This window comes from Oncorhynchus mykiss, chromosome 26 (assembly GCF_057628025.1).
Source record: "Oncorhynchus mykiss isolate SJ-2025 chromosome 26, ASM5762802v1, whole genome shotgun sequence".
NCBI lineage: Eukaryota > Metazoa > Chordata > Actinopteri > Salmoniformes > Salmonidae > Oncorhynchus > Oncorhynchus mykiss.
Window position 1 is genome coordinate 37,772,656 of NC_143047.1, and position 19,767 is coordinate 37,792,422.

General features: G+C 47.0%; 1 protein-coding gene across 1 annotated transcript in view; it reads left to right on the top strand.

Moving 5' to 3' along the window:
* Positions 1-1,533: 1,533 nt before the first annotated feature.
* Positions 1,534-19,767, top strand: part of LOC110525033 (metallophosphoesterase MPPED2) — a 134,496-nt gene continuing 116,262 nt past the window's right edge. Inside the window, exons 1-2 of the mRNA XM_090222925.1 lie at positions 1,534-1,855; positions 4,701-4,975. Coding sequence (XP_090079051.1) covers positions 4,848-4,975 — 128 coding nt within the window. The 5' untranslated portion in view covers positions 1,534-1,855; positions 4,701-4,847. The remainder of the gene's footprint in view (positions 1,856-4,700; positions 4,976-19,767) is intronic.

Here is a 19,767-nt window from a genome sequence, read left to right on the forward strand (position 1 = left end):
ATGCCCTCGTAGTCCTGACCACTCCTGCATGCCCTCGTAGTCCTGACCACTCCTGACCACTCCTGCATGCCCTCGTAGTCCTGACCACTCCTGCATGCCCTCGTAGTCCTGACCACTCCTGCATGCCCGCGTAGTCCTGACCACTCCTGCATGCCCTCATGGACCTGAGTGGACCTGACCACTCCTGACCACTCCTTCATGCCCTCCTGGATCTGACTGGATCTGACCACTCCTGCATGCCCTCGTAGTCCTGACCACTCCTGCATGCCCTCATGGACCTGACTGGACCTGACCACTCCTACGTGCCCATGGTCCTGAGTGGACCTGACCACTCCTACATGCCCTCGTAGTCCTGACCACTCCTGCATGCCCTCATGGTCCTGAGTGGACCTGACCACTCCTACATGCCCTCGTAGTCCTGACCACTCCTGCATGCCCTCATGGTCCTGAGTGGACCTGACCACTCCTACGTGCCCATGGTCCTGAGGTAAATGGAGGACTGTATTTGTATTCATATTTATTAAGGATACTCATTAGTTCCTGCCAAGGCAGCAGCTACTCTTCCTGGGGTCCAGCAACATTAAGGCAGCTATATTCAATTTAAAACATGACATTACATTTCATAACACTTTTCACAACACATTAAGTGTGTTCCCTCAGTCCACTACTCTACTATCACATATCAACAATACAAAATCCATGTGTACATTTGTGTAGAGTGCGTGTCTTATCATGTGTATGTGTGTCTGTGCCTGTGTGTGTGTCTCTTCACAGTCTCCGCTGTTCAATAAGGTGTATTTTTTTTAAACATTTTTAATCAGATTCTACTGCTTGCATCAGTTACCTGATGTGGAATAGAGTTCCATGTGGCCAGGGCTCTATGTAGAACTGTGCGCCTCCCATAGTCTATTCTGGACTTGGGAATTGTGAAGAGACCTCTGGCCACAACTATGAGTATAGGATGAGTCAACAACATTATTTGGGTAGGAGTTAACAGAATATTAACTTTTAAAAGTGAGATTTTCACTGGACCATTACTTTAAATGAGAACGTATACATGTGTTAAATCTATTACAGAAATCACTGCAGTCATGACTGCTGTAGGCTACTGCTGCTGGTGGACTGCTGCATATTTGGCTGCATGGTGGAAAAACGATGTGTCATTTGGAGAGTTCGTGGACTTGCAGCCACAGTATTGAATTCTGTATTATGGTTTTACTGAAGGAAATCGATAGCCGCATATTTTGTCCACTCTCCCAGTCAACTCCGTCACGTCTGTGGTGCCCTGCAAGTGTGAATTGCAGTAAACTCTAAATACTCGTATACCTTAGGCAAGCCTATCATATCCATGCCAAAAAGACAAGCCACGAATGGCGAGAGAAATAAAGTATATTTCCACGTGGAAATGTTGCTGACAGGCTCAGGGTGGTTATCTGTCTTTCTAAATGGAATAGATTGAGCCAGCTTGCAGAAGCAAAAAACGTCTGTTTGAGACAAACGGGAGTGCGCACGCGCGCACATGTCTGTCTGTCTGTGCCCGTGCTCGAGCCCGTGTGCGAGGCTGTGCTCTTTCTGCTCTCTCTGACCCCAGTGGCAGTCCCATCTCACTACACCGCTCTTCGGCTTCTCCTCTGTCAGATCGAGGCTGCTCTCTCTCTCTCTCTTGCTCCCCCTCTCCGCTTCTGTCTGTCTCGTTTCCACAAGAGCCAGCCGAGGTCCCCCAGGGTCGAAGGTTCTGCCCTGCCCGCCCAGACTGCAACCCCCGCCGGCCTCCAAATCGGCATTCTCCCGCATGGATCTGCGTCTTTTGACAGCGTAGAGGGCGACCCCGGGACACGTATCCGCCAGAACGAAGGTAGCTATATTCACCTCTGGCTTTGAAAATCGCAGGCATGGAGAGAATAAGAAAACATGACACAAAGCCGCAGGTTAGAGGTGCCTTGTCATTTACGAGGGAGAGCAAGAGGTTAGTGCAGATGGTTCGCTGACACTGACCACCTTTGCTGTTTCTTTATACGAGATGTCAGAACGCACAGTTCACAGATCCTTTTAGTTCATTATTGAAAACAGCAATGTTATTGCAAGCGGTGCACTGAGCTAGTAATGTGTGGTACCATAGGGTCAGTGTGTTTCCCTCTCCCCGACTTTAGTAATGCGGTAGTAAATAGTGGATTTATAATTTGAATGTGCATTTTTAAAGTTAGGAACGTGTATGTTTGCATTGGAAGAAATAGTAACTACAGTGTATTGGCGCGAAAGCATTTAATATGGGAAGCTAAAGCGTGCATTTAAAATGCATGGGCAGATTTAGCTACTTGAAGTAGCTAGTTGCAGCTAGCTATGTAGGCTACCAAGGTAAGCCATCATAGGCTATTGCAAAATACACACGTATGGAATATCTAGCGACCAATACCATGCACGCTCACTGTCTGCAGTTTCACGTTTTTCAATGGAGTGCTGCAAGCATTGGGCAAAGTTCACGGGTGTCTGTTTACAGTAGCCTCGGCTAGTGTAGGCCTATTGTAAACCGTACAATTTCAAGTCCACAGACAACTTGGAGATATTTGATTGCATGTATTGTTATCTTCTAGGCCTAAATGGTGATAGCTAAACACAGAGGGAGGCATTTCGCCTAATTGGTACATAGCCATGGTCGCAATGTTGCTTTGGAGTTGTTACAATGTATATAATATATATAATGTATATAATGTATATATATATATATATATATATATATATATATATATATATATACATTGCACCATCTTATGTTGCTAATAGTATAATGTATCCTTGTGTTTTGTTGCGTCGATACATTGTATCAAAATAAAATACAAATAAAATGTTTTTCGTCACGAACACAGAGTACAGCATATAGGCTATAAAAGGTGCTTGGAAATTATTGTGTTAGCTCCCACAACAATGCAGTGCACAAATCTATATCAATCATTTAAAAACGTCTGATTAAAATAAAAATAAGTTTAGGTAATTAGCTTATACAAAGTAGTGAACGGATATGTACAGAATATACAGTATATATTATGAATGTGCACAGTCAAGTATGACTGTATTTACAAATATAAAGTAGTGTCTTCGTGGCTATCAAGCACTTGTTAACAGTGAAATGAATCCTCTCCTGAACTCGGCGACCGTTGTTTAGATTTTTCAATTAGTGATGGACTTTTAAATTGAGGGGCACAGTAGGCTACCGGTCCTTGCATCGGAGAGACAGTGCAAGTGGAGGTCTCGTATAAAAAGCTTGCAGGTGCGATGTCAAGCCCACAGTGGCTACTTACTACTGACTATAATCAATCAGGGGTTGAGACAGGAGGGAGCGACACAAGGGTTGAGGGAGCACAGCAGAACTGAAGCACCGTTGAGCAAGCTTCCAAAGCGGTATGCGAAATCACACGACACCGGTAACTTGGGTCGTTTTCCTGGGTCAGTAACGTCAGTTTATGTTAGTTACTCTTAGTTCATAAACAATCGCACACTATTGTGATTTATGTAGGCTATTTAGGATGTACCATTATTGATCTATTTCTCTGATAGGTGAGTTTGTGCCTTAAATTAAAATGTTACTAACTGCATTACTATCAAAACGTATTTTTCTAAATCTTTATGGATATACATTTACAATTTGAAAGTAAACTGAATTTTGCAATTAACTATGATTCATTTTTAATTGAATATGACGAGCTATAACCACATTGTAAAATTAGGATAGCATCAGACAATCGATGCTTCTGCATGCAACTATTTAATTAGTAACATTTTATGCTCAAATTGATTTGTTATACTTTTATACTTGTGATATTTGTTTTCAATGTCAAAATGATTTATACATGTATTGTAATCCATTAATATGGTCATTTCACATGTGTTTGAACAACCTGCAGGGTCTCCTTATTGCATCTGTTTAATGACCAATGGTTGGGCAGTTTAGTTATTTTGTCATACAGGATGAGTTTGTCTTCATCCTAAATAATAATGAAATGTTCAGGGAAATTACTGCAGAATCAATGGTTTGTAGTTATTATTTTCTGATGTTCTTAGATGGCCTTAGAGTAGTTTCAGATATTTAGGCTATGGTTATTTAAATTACTGCAGAATCAATGGTTTGTAGTTATTATTTTCTGATGTTCTTAGATGGCCTTAGAGTAGTTTCAGATATTTAGGCTATGGTTATTTAAATTACTGCATGTGTATTTTTTTCTGTCCAGATTATTATAATATTTTTTTTATAATACTATTGCAAAATTATAATTGTATAGTTTAATCTGTTTGACAAATCTCGTCCTCAATAAGGAGGGTTGTTACTGACTCTTTCAACTGTTCCTTATTTAGCAAATGAAGACGCAGTATTTCCCTATTTAATATTAGGAGCACCTGCCTACAGTATCACTTCCCATCTACAGACTGTATCTTCAGTATTTACTACAATTGACCATTTTTACAAACATTTGCCAGGTTCACAGTTTACTGTCGATGTCTGTCATCACGGCAACCGCTGTTCAGGAAAGTGATTGTGTTTTGATTTAGAGGAAGCTTGATGTGTGTACCTATTTACCAATCAGAATGGCCTATTCTTACTATTTCCATCACAGTCTCATCTACAGTTACAAAAGTGTATGTTTGTGATTTAAACTCTGGTTCAACCGTGTTCTGTTTCTGTTTCTCTTCTCTTTGTTTCTCTTCAGATTGCTGTGTGGTTGTGGTCCAGTGTGGTTGATCCGGTTTTGTACACGAGGCGGTTATAGTTCTGAGCAGCGGTTCTGAAGGATGACCGCTGAACGGTTCAGCCTTGGATCCTGGTGAACTGTGTCTGATGTCCGAACGGCGGAAGCATGGCTCATGGAATCGCCTCTCAGGGCAAAGTGACCATCACAGTGGACGAGTACAGCTCCAACCCCACACAGGCCTTCACTCACTACAACATCAACCAGAGCCGCTTTCAACCTCCACATGTCCACATGTGAGTACACACACACACAAACACACACACACACACACACACACACACACACACACACACACACACATACACACACACACACACACACACACACACACACACACACACACACACACACACACACACACACACACACACACACACACACACACTGTTTTCCTATTCCTCCTTACCAAACTTATACTATGCAATGTTCTACCTGCAGGTTCTAGCTGTGTTCTAGGTTCTAGCTGTGTTCTAGGTTCTACCGCTGTTGTAGGTTCTAGCTGTGGTGTAGGTTCTAGCTGTATTGTAGGTTCTACCGCTGTTGTAGGTTCTATCTGTGTTGTAGGTTCTAACTGTGTTGTAGGTTCTAGTTGTGTTGTAGGTTCTACCGCTGTTGTAGGTTCTATCTGTGTTGTAGGTTCTATCTGTGTTGTAGGTTCTATCTGTGTTGTAGGTTCTAGCTGTGGTGTAGGTTCTAGCTGTATTGTAGGTTCTACCGCTGTTGTAGGTTCTACCTGTGTTGTAGGTTCTATCTGTGTTGTAGGTTCTATCTGTGTTGTAGGTTCTACCTGTGTTGTAGGTTCTATCTGTGTTGTAGGTTCTACCGCTGTTGTAGGTTCTATCTGTGTTGTAGGTTCTACCTGTGTTGTAGGTTCTACCTGTGTTGTAGTCTATGACTAGCTGATAACAGCAGTCTTCTGAAGCATGGCATGACGTCCCTACAGCATGTTCACTATGTCCCCTCTGTCTATCAGGCTGTCCTCTTCCTTTATTTATCCAGCCACTTCTTTAACGTGACCGTTGTCTGGTCTGCTACCCACAATGCCCTGCTTTTCATCAGCAGGCCAAAGTGCTCTGACCGGCGAATCTCCACCACATGTGGTCAACAGACCGCTGTGGGCAGGGACGATGTGGCAGATTTATGTAAAAGACATGGTAATATTTATGATTCAAGCGGGATCTTTTGCAGGCTGGTGCGAGGCTTGACGTTGCGGTCGACTCTGTGGTTGTCTGAATGCCTGGCCTGTGGTCTCTCTCTGACTCTCATCTTAAGGTGTATGGACACGATGTTCTGACCACTATACATCTGTCCTCCTGCTCCTTTTTTCAACCATCAAATACCATTGGATCCTCACATAGTTGTTTAAATGAACCATTGAAGCTAAATCTTTATATACCATGTCATGCAAATCATCGTTGTTACACATGATCACATCTGGTATTTTTCACCTTTTCTTTTTTGATTTATGTATTTTGCTTCACCTTTATTTAACCAGGTAGACCATATCACCTTTATTTAACCAGGTAGACCAGATCACCTTTATTTAACCAGGTAGACCAGATCACCTTTATTTAACCAGGTAGACCAGATCACCTTTATTTAACCAGGTAGACCAGATCACCTTTATTTAACCAGGTAGACCAGATCACCTTTATTTAACCAGGTAGACCAGATCACCTTTATTTAACCAGGTAGACCAGATCACCTTTATTTAACCAGGTAGACCAGATCACCTTTATTTAACCAGGTAGACCAGATCACCTTTATTTAACCAGGTAGACCAGATCACCTTTATTTAACCAGGTAGACCAGATCACCTTTATTTAACCAGGTAGACCAGATCACCTTTATTTAACCAGGTAGACCAGATCACCTTTATTTAACCAGGTAGACCAGATCACCTTTATTTAACCAGGTAGACCAGATCACCTTTATTTAACCAGGTAGGCCAGATCACCTTTATTTAACCAGGTAGACCAGATCACCTTTATTTAACCAGGTAGACCAGATCACCTTTATTTAACAGGTAGACCAGATCACCTTTATTTAACCAGGTAGGCCAGATCACCTTTATTTAACCAGGTAGACCAGATCACCTTTATTTAACCAGGTAGACCAGATCACCTTTATTTAACCAGGTAGACCAGATCACCTTTATTTAACCAGGTGGGCCAGATCACCTTTATTTAACCAGGTGGGCCAGATCACCTTTATTTAACAAGGTAGGCTAGTTGAGAACAAGTTCTCATTTACAACTGCGACCTGGACAAGATAAAGCAAAGCAGTGCGACACAAACAACAACACAGAGTTACACATGGAATAAACAAACATACAGTCAATAACACAATAGAAAAGGTCTATATACAGTGTGTACAAATGAGGTAGGGAGGTAAGGTTCTTGTTTTGACATAGGAAATACCTGGTAAACGGTAATGACATTATACTGTAATTAGATAATACTTGAATTACCTGAACTACCATTTTGATTCTTTGGGATACAATAAGCTAAGCACCATGATAAATACATGCATGTGTTTCCTGTACTCTTCTACAGGGCTGCCAGTATCTGAGGCATTCATTCTTTAACCTGTGTATGAGACTGAGACTGCTGCTGTATATTTACACACACACACACACACACACACACACACACACACACACACACACACACACACACACACACACACACACACACACACACACACACACACATTCACAGGCGTTCCTTGTACACACACACACCCCACACAGACAAACAAACACAAACACACACACACACATAAATCCCTCCCCCACCATGTAAGAGTGCTTATAGAATGCGTGCTCTGTTCTGGGAAAGTAAGGTTTGTTTAGATGGGGTAGATAATGATCAGATTGGCCCGGGGTTAGCCTAGCCCTGCCGCTGCAGCCACTCTATTTAGACAGAAATAAAGACCTTGCTGCTCCTCCTGAACCAAAGAGAAAAAAGAGGTGAGATGGGGGGTTGCCTTATGAAACTTTATCCTTGCTAATGTTTTTGCGCCGGGCGGGCAGTCCAGGAGACACTATTTAGATGTCTGTGACTCGCAGCACAGCAGTATCTCTTGTAGAGGTCGTAAACTAGAGGTCGACCGATTAGGAATATCCAACGCTGATACCGATAGCGATTATTGGAGGACCAAAAAAATCCGATACCGATTAATCCGCCGATTTTAAAAAATGTGTTTGTAATAATGACAATTACAACAATACTGAATGAACACTTATTTACATTTTTTAATAGAATTTTCTTTTCTTTTTTTTACCCCTATTCTCCCCAATTTCGTGTTATCCAAATGTTTTAGTAGTTACTATCTTGTCTCATCGCTACAACTCCCGTACGGGCTCGGGAGAGACGAAGGTTGAAAACCATGCGTCCTCCGAAACACAACCCAACCAAGCCGCACTGCTTCTTAACACAGCGCGCATCCAACCCGGAAGCCAGCCGCACCAATGTGTCGAAGGAAACACCGTGAACCTGGCGACCTGGTTAGCGCGCACTGCGCCCGGCCCGCCACAGGAGTCGCTAGTGCGCGATGAGACAAGGATATTCCTACCGGCCAAACCCTCCCTAACCCGGACGACACTAGGCCAATTGTGCGTCTCCCCATGGACCTCCCGGTCGCGGCCGGCTGCGACAGAGCCTGGGCTCGAACCCAGAATCTTTGGTGGCACAGCTAGCACTAGACCACTGCACACACTCAGGGTGTATGCACACACACACACACACACACACACACACACACACACACACACACACATACACACACACACACACACACACACACACACACACAGTGTCCCACACATTCAGACCCCATCAGCTGCAATTTCTTGCTAATGCTTGGTAACGTGACCCAGGAGTCAAAGTGAACATTCTTGAGAGCATGGGAGCCTCTCTGTGTCAGACAAACATAGCCCAGCCGTGTTTGTGTTGCTTTATTTTCCTGACTGTCTGTTTTCCCTTTCCTCTCCTTTTTGTCGTCCCATGAAGTGAAATGCTCAGCAACTTGGAACATGTGCTTTGAGTTGGGCCGGTAATCGCATTGCGTCCAATTTGAGCGGGATGTGAGGGTAAAATGCAGAGGAGGCCAGACAGAGAAGCAGGGAGTTTAGACTGGATCTTAGGGGACACGGGGAGTTAGACTGGGACTAAGGAGACACGGGGAGTTTAGACTGGGACTAAGGGGACACAGAGATTAGACTGGGACTAAGGGGACACTGAGTTTAGACTGGGACTAAGGGGACACTGAGTTTAGACTGGGACTAAGGGGACACTGAGTTTAGACTGGGACTAAGGGGACACTGAGTTTAGACTGGGACTAAGGGGACACGGGGAGTTAGAATGGGACCAAGGGGACACGGGGAGTTTTGACTGGGATTAAGGGAACACTGGGACTAAAGGGAAACAGAGACTGGGACTAAGGGGACACTGAGACTGGGACTAAGGGGACACTGAGACTGGGACTAAGGGGGCACTGAGACTGGGACTATGGGGACACTGGAACTAAGGGGACACAGAGTTTAGACTGGGACTAAGGGGACACAGAGTTTAGACTGGGACTAAGGGGACACAGAGTTTGGACTGGGACTAAGGGGACACTGAGACTGGGACTAAGGGGACACTGAGACTAGGACTAAGGGGACACTGGGACTAAGGGGACGCTGAGACTTGGACAAAGGGGACACTGGGACTAAGGGGACGCTGAAACTGGGACTAAAGGGACACTGGGACTATAGGGACACTGGGACTATGGGGACACAGAGACTGGGACTAAGGAGACACTGGGACTAAGGGGACACAGAGTTTGGACTGGGACTACGGGGACACTGAGACTGGGACTAAGGGGACACTGAGACTGGGACTAAGGGGACACTGGGACTATGGGGACACTGGGACTATGGGGACACAGAGACTGGGACTAAGGAGACACTGGGACTAATGAGACACTGGGACTATGGGGACACAGAGACTGGGACTAATGGGACACAGCGTTTAGACTGGGACTAATGGGACACAGAGTTTAGACTGGGACTAAGGGGACACAGAGTTTAGACTGGTACTAAGGGGACACAGAGTTTGGACTGGGACTACGGGGACACTGAGACTGGGACTAAGGGGACACTGAGACTGGGACTAAGGGGCCACAGAGTTTGACTGGTACTAAGGGGAACAGAGTTTAGACTGGGACTAAGGGGACACAGACTGGGACTAAGGGGACACAGAGTTTAGACGGGTACTAAGGGGACACAGAGTTTGGACTGGTACTAAGGGGACACAGATTTTAGACTGGTACTAAGGGGACACAGAGTTTCGACTGGTACTAAGGGGACACAGATTTTAGACTGGGACTAAGGGGACACAGAGTTTAGACTGGGACTAAGGGGACACAGACTTTAGACTGGTACTAAGGGGACACAGATTTTGGACTGGGACTAAGGGGACACTGAGACTGAGACTATGGGGACACTTAGACTATGGGGACACTGGGACTATGGGGACACAGAGACTGGGACTAAGGAGACACTGGGACTAAGGGGACACAGAGTTTGGACTGGGACTACGGGGACACTGAGACTGGGACTAAGGGGACACTGGGACTATGGGGACACTGGGACTATGGGGACACAGAGACTGGGACTAAGGAGACACTGGGACTAATGAGACACTGGGACTATGGGGACACAGAGACTGGGACTAATGGGACACAGCGTTTAGACTGGGACTAATGGGACACAGAGTTTAGACTGGGACTAAGGGGACACAGAGTTTAGACTGGTACTAAGGGGACACAGAGTTTGGACTGGGACTACGGGGACACTGAGACTGGGACTAAGGGGACACTGAGACTGGGACTAAGGGGACACAGAGTTTGACTGGTACTAAGGGGACACAGAGTTTAGACTGGGACTAAGGGGACACAGACTGGGACTAAGGGGACACAGAGTTTAGACGGGTACTAAGGGGACACAGAGTTTGGACTGGTACTAAGGGGACACAGATTTTAGACTGATACTAAGGGGACACAGAGTTTGGACTGGTACTAAGGGGACACAGATTTTAGACTGGGACTAAGGGGACACAGAGTTTAGACTGGGACTAAGGGGACACAGACTTTAGACTGGTACTAAGGGGACACAGATTTTGGACTGGGACTAAGGGGACACTGAGACTGAGACTATGGGGACACTTAGACTATGGGGACACAGAGACTGGGACTAAGGAGACACTGGGACTAAGGGGACACAGAGTTTGGACTGGGACTACGGGGACACTGAGACTGGGACTAAGGGGACACTGAGACTGGGACTAAGGGGACACTGAGACTGGGACTAAGGGGACACAGATTTTGACTGGTACTAAGGGGACACAGAGTTTAGACTGGGACTAAGGGGACACAGACTGGGACTAAGGGGACACAGAGTTTAGACTGGGACTAAGGGGACACAGAGTTTAGACGGGTACTAAGGGGACACAGAGTTTGGACTGGTACTAAGGGGACACAGATTTTAGACTGGTACTAAGGGGACACAGAGTTTGGACTGGTACTAAGGGGACACAGATTTTTGACTGGGACTAAGGGGACACAGAGTTTAGACTGGGACTAAGGGGACACAGAGTTTGACTGGTACTAAGGGGACACAGATTTTGGACTGGGACTAAGGGGACACTGGGACTAAGGGGACACTGAGACTAGGACTAAGGGGACACTGGGACTATGGGGACACTGGAACTAAGGGGACACAGAGTTTAGACTGGGACTAAGGGGACACAGAGTTTAGACTGGGACTAAGGGGACACAGAGTTTGGACTGGGACTAAGGGGACACTGAGACTGGGACTAAGGGGACACTGAGACTAGGACTAAGGGGACACTGGGACTAAGGGGACGCTGAGACTGGGACAAAGGGGACACTGGGACTAAGGGGACGCTGAGACTGGGACTAAAGGGACACTGGGACTATGGGGACACCGGCACTATGGGGACACAGAGACTGGGACTAAGGAGACACTGGGACTAAGGGGACACAGAGACTGGGACTAATGATACACTGGGACTATGGGGACACAGAGACTGGGACTAATGGGACACAGAGTTTAGACTGGGACTAAGGGGATACAGAGTTTAGACTGGGACTAGGGGGACACAGAGTTTAGACTGGTACTAAGGGGACACAGAGTTTGGACTGGGACTACGGGGACACTGAGACTGGGACTAAGGTGACACTGAGACTGGGACTATGGGGACACTGGGACTATGGGGACACTGGGACTATGGGGACACAGAGACTGGGACTAAGGAGACACTGGGACTAATGAGACACTGGGACTATGGGGACACAGAGACTGGGACTAATGGGACACAGATTTAAGACTAGGACTAAAGGGACACAGAGTTTAGACTGGGACTAAGGGGACACAGAGTTTGACTGGTACTAAGGTGACACAGAGTTTAGACTGGGACTAAGGGGACACAGACTGTGACTAAGGGGACACAGAGTTTAGACTGGGACCAAGGGGACACAGAGTTTAGACTGGTACTAAGGGGACACAGAGTTTGGACTGGTACTAAGGGGACACAGATTTTAGACTGGTACTAAGGGGACACAGAGTTTCGACTGGTACTAAGGGGACACAGATTTTAGACTGGGACTAAGGGGACACAGAGTTTCGACTGGTACTAAGGGGACACAGATTTTAGACTGGGACTAAGGGGACACAGAGTTTAGACTGGGACTAAGGGGACACAGACTTTAGACTGGTACTAAGGGGACACAGATTTTGGACTGGGACTAAGGGGATACTGAGACTGGGACTAATGGGACACTGAGACTGGGACTAATGGGGACACTGAGACTGGGACTAAGGGAACACAGAGTTTAGACTGGGACTAAGGGGACACAGAGTTTAGACTGGGACTAAGGGGACACAGAGTTTAGACTGGTACTAAGGGGACACAGATTTTGGACTGGGACTAAGGGGACACAGATTTTGGACTGGGACTAAGGGGACACTGAGACTGGGACTAAGGGGACACTGAGACTGGGACTATGGGGACACTGAGACTGGTACTAAGGGAACACAGAGTTTAGACTGGGACTAAGGGGACACAGAGTTTAGACTGGGACTAAGGGGACACAGAGTTTAGACTGGTACTAAGGGGACACAGAGTTTGGACTGGGACTACGGGGACACTGAGACTGGGACTAAGGGGACACTGAGACTGGGACTAAGGGGACACAGAGTTTGACTGGGACTAAGGGGACACAGAGTTTGACTGGTACTAAGGGGACACAGAGTTTGACTGGTACTAAGGGGACACAGAGTTTAGACTGGTACTAAGGGGACACAGAGTTTGGACTGGGACTATGGGGACATTGAGACTGGGACTAAGGGGACACTGAGACTGGAACTAAGGGGACACAGAGTTTGACTGATACTAAGGGGACACAGAGTTTGGACTGGGACTATGGGAACACTGAGACTGGGACTAAGGGGACACTGAGACTGGGACTAAGGGGACACAGAGTTTGACTGGTACTAAGGGGACACAGAGTTTAGACTGGGACTAATGGGACACATAGTTTGACTGGTACTAAGGGGACACAGAGTTTGGACTGGTACTAAGGGGACACAGAGTTTAGACTGGTACTAAGGGGACACAGAGTTTGGACTGGTACTAAGGGGACACAGATTTTAGACTGGTACTAAGGGGACACAGAGTTTAGACTGGGACTAAGGGGACACTGGTCTCTTTAGGGAGGTGGGGGTGTAGGTGCTTAAAGGTTGGCATGCGTCCAAGATCACTTTTTAACACACGCACATACATGCAGTCAACCATGCAAACACACGCTGACACAAGCACTCTCACACACACACACACACACACACACACACACACACACACACACACACACACACACACATATACACACACACACACATATACACACACACACTGAGACAGCTCTACACGGGAGCGCTCCTCGCTGCTTTTAAAACACTAAATTACGATGCAGCAGAATTCCTTTCTAGATGGTTTGGTAAAATGTGGAATTCCATTGTTATTGTTGAATGTGGTGTTAGAATTCCACGTTCATTTGATCATGTAGAAATGGAAATTGAATCCCCAAAATAGGACTGAGTTGCATCATCTTTTTCCTTGTTCTTTAATTCCATATTTGATTCCGTTGTTCTTCTCCAGATGCCTCGTTAATTACTTTCAATCTCTGAATAATTGAGAAGCTCATAAAAGTGTGAATCATTTAACAACACCAACCCAACTGTGTGTCTGTGTGTTCTGTATAAATGCTAAAGAACAGAATCAAAGCCATACAGTTGTGTTCATCCAAATGAACACACTCGGTTGATTTTCTTCTGACAATTAGCCCAGCACATGTCTAGATATGTGCTGTTTGGTTTTGGACTGTGATAGGATTTGCTGTGAGAGGGTCCTCTTTGTGAATGTGGAGGGGTGTTTAGGGGAGAGGGGACTACTGACGGGTATTGTGTCACATGACAGAAATCCGCAAACAAGCGGGGGCTTTTGGGATAGTAGCCTAATTGGGCTCCCGAATGGCATAGCGGTCTAAGGCACTGCAAATCAGTGCCTACAGTTCGATTCCAGGCTGTATCACAACCGGCCATGATTGGGAGCCCCATGGGGCAGCTCACAATTGGCCCAGCGCCGTTCGGGTTAGGGTTTGACCGGGGTAGGCCGTCATTGTAAAGAATTTGGTCTTGGTTGACTTGTTGGTTAAATAATGGTTAAATTTTAAAAATGAAGAAGGGAACTCCCATCTCCATTGTATGTGAATGTAAAGTCGCTGCGTTTGATTCACATGCTTAGAATGTTCTGTGACAAAATAGGATACAAATCAAATCAAAAACCTCTCTCTTCTCAAGTCACACATAATGAAACCCGCAAATTAAATCAGTCCAGCCGAACCTGCCCCTTTACCTCTGTTGGCCTCTTTGCTCTCTTTACTCTCATCCGTTCCTCCCCCCTTCCCTCCCCTCACTTTCCTCCCCTCTTCACCCCTCTCTCCTTCCCTACTCAGACAGTTTCAGGAGAAGTTTTCCCCTCGTTGGAAACTCAACAGACGGTATCTCTTTGTTCGCGGGGCCCACTGCTTCACCGCAGCCAGAATGGAGTGCTTTTGAAACAGGAGAACCCTTGATTGAGTTCCTCTCCTACCCTTGGCCCTGGCGCTACAGCAAGGTGGACGGGGGTTAAGTGACAGTTGACATTTGGCAGGTCTGTTGTTTTGAGATGGAAGCCATTTTGAGCTCCTTCAGATACTGGCCTTCCCACCCCAGGACGCCGTGGCGGAGGGGATGTCTCCATGATGCCGCTTCCTGTGTCGTTGGGAATAGACTCCTTTCATGTTGCAAGTTCTAGACCACTGCCTTGTACCCTCGTTTGATTTAATATTTACTGAGCTTTTGTTGAAGCAGTTTGCGTTTACAATTGCAAATGTAGCCTGACATCCCTCTGGCGTAGACATTATAATGTGTAAAAAGGCAACGTACTTTCCATATTGCAGCTTGGTAAAAGCTTGACAAATATTTGGTAGATGTATGTGGTGGATGTGGGTCAGTGTGGGTCAGTGTGGGTCAGTGTGGGTCTGTGTGGGTCTGTGTGGGGGTAGTTTGTTTGTGCTTGAAGCTCTTTATGAGTGTGGATATGTTGCTACCACATCCTGTAGTTTGTTTTGACACCGTTCTGCACAGGTATCAGACTGACGAGGTATATTCAGACTAATAACAGTTCATTCCTCTGTGTCGGCTCTAAATCCTGAAATCCCTGGTATTGTGCTTGTGTATGTGTGAGGCTGCAGAAACAAACACACACACACCGCTGTAACACGCGATGTCTCTGCCCATCCCCCCTGTAGCCAGAGGCCTGTCAGCAGCACAATTAAGGGCTGTGGCGTAATGAAAGGAACATTAGCAGAAGCAATTTATTCCTCAATGAAACGCCGGAAGGTTCCGTCCGTGGTGATATTAAACACAGGCTTTGTGTTCCATACTTTCCCATTATGGCAGGACTAACAGGGAGGGGCCAGCAGGACTATTTATTTTTATATTTTATTTAACCTTTATTTAACAAGGCAAGTCAGTTAAGAACAAATTCTTATCTACAATTATGGCCTACAGAGAACTGCCTTGTTCAGGAGCAGAACGACAGATTTTTACCTTGTCAGCTCAGGGATTCGATCCAGCAACCTTTCGGTTACTGGCCCAACACTCTAGGCCGCCCCAGGACTATCAGGGAGGGGCCAGAGGGACTAACAGGGAGGGGCCAGAGGGACTAACAGGGAGGGGCCAGAGGGACTAACAGGGAGGGGCCAGAGGGACTAACAGGGAGGGGCCAGCAGGACTAACAGGGAGGGGCCAGCAGGACTAACAGGGAAGGGCCAGCGGGACTAACAGGGAGGGGCCAGCGGGACTAACAGGGTGGGGCCAGCGGGACTAACAGGGTGGGGCCAGCGGGACTAACAGGGAGGGGCCAGCAGGACTAACAGGGAGGGGCCAGCAGGACTAACAGGGAGGGGCCAGCAGGACTAACAGGGAGGGGCCAGAGGGACTAACAGGGAGGGGCCAGCAGGACTAACAGGGAGGGGCCAGCGGGACTAACAGGGAGGGGCCAGCAGGACTAACAGGGAGGGGCCAGCAGGACTAACAGGGAGGGGCCAGCAGGACTAACAGGGAGGGGCCAGCAGGACTAAGGGAGGAGTCAGCGGGACTAACAGGGAGGGGCCAGCAGGACTAACAGGGAGGGGCCAGCAGGACTTACAGGGAGGGGCCAGCAGGACTAAGGGAGGGACCAGCAGGACTAAGGGAGGGGCCAGCGGGACTAAGGGAGGGGCCAGAAGGACTAACAGGTAGGGGCCAGCATGACTAACAGGGAGGGGCCAGAGGGACTAACAGGGAGGGGCCAGCAGGACTAACAGGGAGTGGCCAGCAGGACTAAGGGAGGGGCCAGCAGGACTAACAGGGAGGGGCCAGCAGGACTAACAGGGAGGGGCCAGCAGGACTAACAGGGAGGGGCCAGAGGGACTAACAGGGAGGGGCCAGCAGGACTAACAGGGAGGGGCCAGCGGGACTAACAGGGAGGGGCCAGCGGGACTAACAAGGAGGGGCCAGCGGGACTAACAGGGAGGGGCCAGCGGGACTAACAGGGAGGGGCCAGCAGGACTAACAGGGAGGGGCCAGCGGGACTAACAGGGAGGGGCCAGCAGGACTAACAGGGAGGGGCCAGAGGGACTAACAGGGAGGGGCCAGCAGGACTAACAGGGAGGGGCCAGCGGGACTAACAGGGAGGGGCCAGCAGGACTAACAGGGAGGGGCCAGCAAGACTAACAGGGAGGGGCCAGCAGGACTAACAGGGAGGGGCCAGCAGGACTAAGGGAGGAGTCAGCGGGACTAACAGGGAGGAGTCAGCGGGACTAACAGGGAGGGGCCAGCAGGACTAACAGGGAGGGGCCAGCAGGACTTACAGGGAGGGGCCAGCAGGACTAAGGGAGGGGCCAGCGGGACTAAGGGAGGGGCCAGAAGGACTAACAGGTAGGGGCCAGCATGACTAACAGGGAGGGGCCAGAGGGACTAACAGGGAGGGGCCAGCAGGACTAACAGGGAGTGGCCAGCAGGACTAAGGGAGGGGCCAGCAGGTTGCTCCTCTACTAGATACAGAGGGGTGCAGGGAGATCGAAGGAAAGACCATAACATGTTTGTTTACTAGTATTATTTTACATTTGGATTGTGTGCCTGTGTTTTAGATTTCCCTGTTTCCTCATTCTGCCTCTCTGTCCATTCGTTTCTGTCTTCACCTCGCTCGTTCTCTCTCCTCTCTCTCTCTCTCTCTCCTCTGTTATTTCTGTGTTCATTTTGTTCCTCTGTAGTTTATTGAATTAGAGGACAGCTGAAACGCGGAAGATAAGAGAGGCACTCTCTGCTCCTCTCCTAGAAATGGTATTGCTCTGTGGATGAGTGAGCGTGGGGGGGGTTGTGTGTGTGTGACTGTGTGTGGTGCGCGCGTGCGTGTTTGTTGGTTGATAGGGTGAATGCGGACCAATATGTTTTGATGTTTGACCTGGATGAGCAATAAAGGAAGAGCAGGTAGAGAGGAAGGGACAGAGGTAAATATTTGTTAGCAGGTCAGCCAGCCAGTGATCATTATCTTTGTAATTTGCCCCCATAGCGTTTAGAGCTCAGGAGATGGTGATATGGTTGTAGGATGCACACACACACACACACACACACACACACACACACACACACACACACACACACACACACACACACACACACACACACACACACACACACACACACACACACACACACACACACACACACACACACACACACACACACACACACACACACAAACACACACACAAACACACACACACACACACACAAACACACACACACACACACACACACACACAAACACACACACACACACACACACACACACACCAGCTTTTCCCCTTGATCTTGCTCTCTCTCACACACACTCCCAGTGGCATACAGTGGTTCTGAGAGGGGTGATAAGGAGGAACAGTCTGTTTGTGGTGGTTGATCTGTGCTGTGGTGATGCTATCCCCATCAAAGGAACAGATCCATTGAGGAGTCTCTTTCTCTCTACTTATTTATCTCTCTCTAACTCTCTCACTCTCTCTCTACCTCTCTCACTCTCTCTCTACCTCTCTCTACTTCTCTCTCACTCTCTCTACCTCTCTCACTCTCTCTCTACTGCTCTCTTTCTCTCTCTACCTCACTCTCTCTACTTCTTTCTCTCTACTTCTCTCACTCTCTCTCTACCGCTCTCTTTCTCTCTCTACCTCTCTCTCTCTACTTCTCTCACTCTCTCTACCTTTCTCTTGATTTTTCACTCTACCTCTCTCTCTCTACATCTTTCTCTCTCACGCTCTTTCTCACTACCTCTCTCTCACTCTTTCTCACTACCTCTCTCTCACTCTTTCTCACTACCTGTCTCTCGCTCTTTCTCTCTCTCTACCTCTCTCTTTCTCGCTCTACCTCTCTCTTTCTCTCTCTCTACCTCTCTTTCTCTCTCTCTACCGCTCTTTCTTACTAACTCTCTCTCGCTCTTTCTCTCTATCTCTCTTTCTCTCTCGCTCTCTCTCTACCTCTCAGAGCAGCCAACATTCTCCACTATTGCACACCTCTAATACACAGACTGTAAACTAATGGGATTTAGAAGGTCATGGACACCTCCAATACACAGACTGTAAACTAATGGGATTTAGAAGGTCATGGACACCTCTAATACACAGACTGTAAACTAATGGGATTTAGAAGGTCATGCACACCTCCAATACACAGACTATAAACTAATGTGATTTAGAAGGTCATGCACACCTCTAATACACAGACTGTAAACTAATGTGATTTAGAAGGTCATGCACACCTCTAATACACAGACTGTAAACTAATGGGATTTAGAAGGTCATGCACACCTCCAATACACAGACTGTAAACTAATGGGATTTAGAAGGTCATGCACACCTCTAATATATATCTCTCTAGTCACCCCCAAAACCAATTCTTTCTTTGGCCGCCTCTCTTTCCAGTTCTCTGCTGCCAATGACTGGAACGAACTACAAAAATCTCTGAAACTGGAAACTCTTATCTCCCTCACTAGCTTTAAGCACCAACTGTCAGAGCAGCTCACAGATTACTGCACCTGTACATAGCCCACATATAATTTAGCCCTATCAACTACCTCTTTCCCAACTGTATTTAATTTATTTATTTATTTTGCTCCTTTGCACCCCATTATTTTTATTTCTACTTTGCACATTCTTCCATTGCAAAACTACCATTCCAGTGTTTTACTTGCTATATTGTATTTACCTTGCCACCAAGGCCTTTTTTGCCTTTACCTCCCTTCTCACCTCATTTGCTCACATTGTATATAGACTTGTTTATACTTTATTATTGACTGTATGTTTGTTTTACTCCATGTGTAACTCT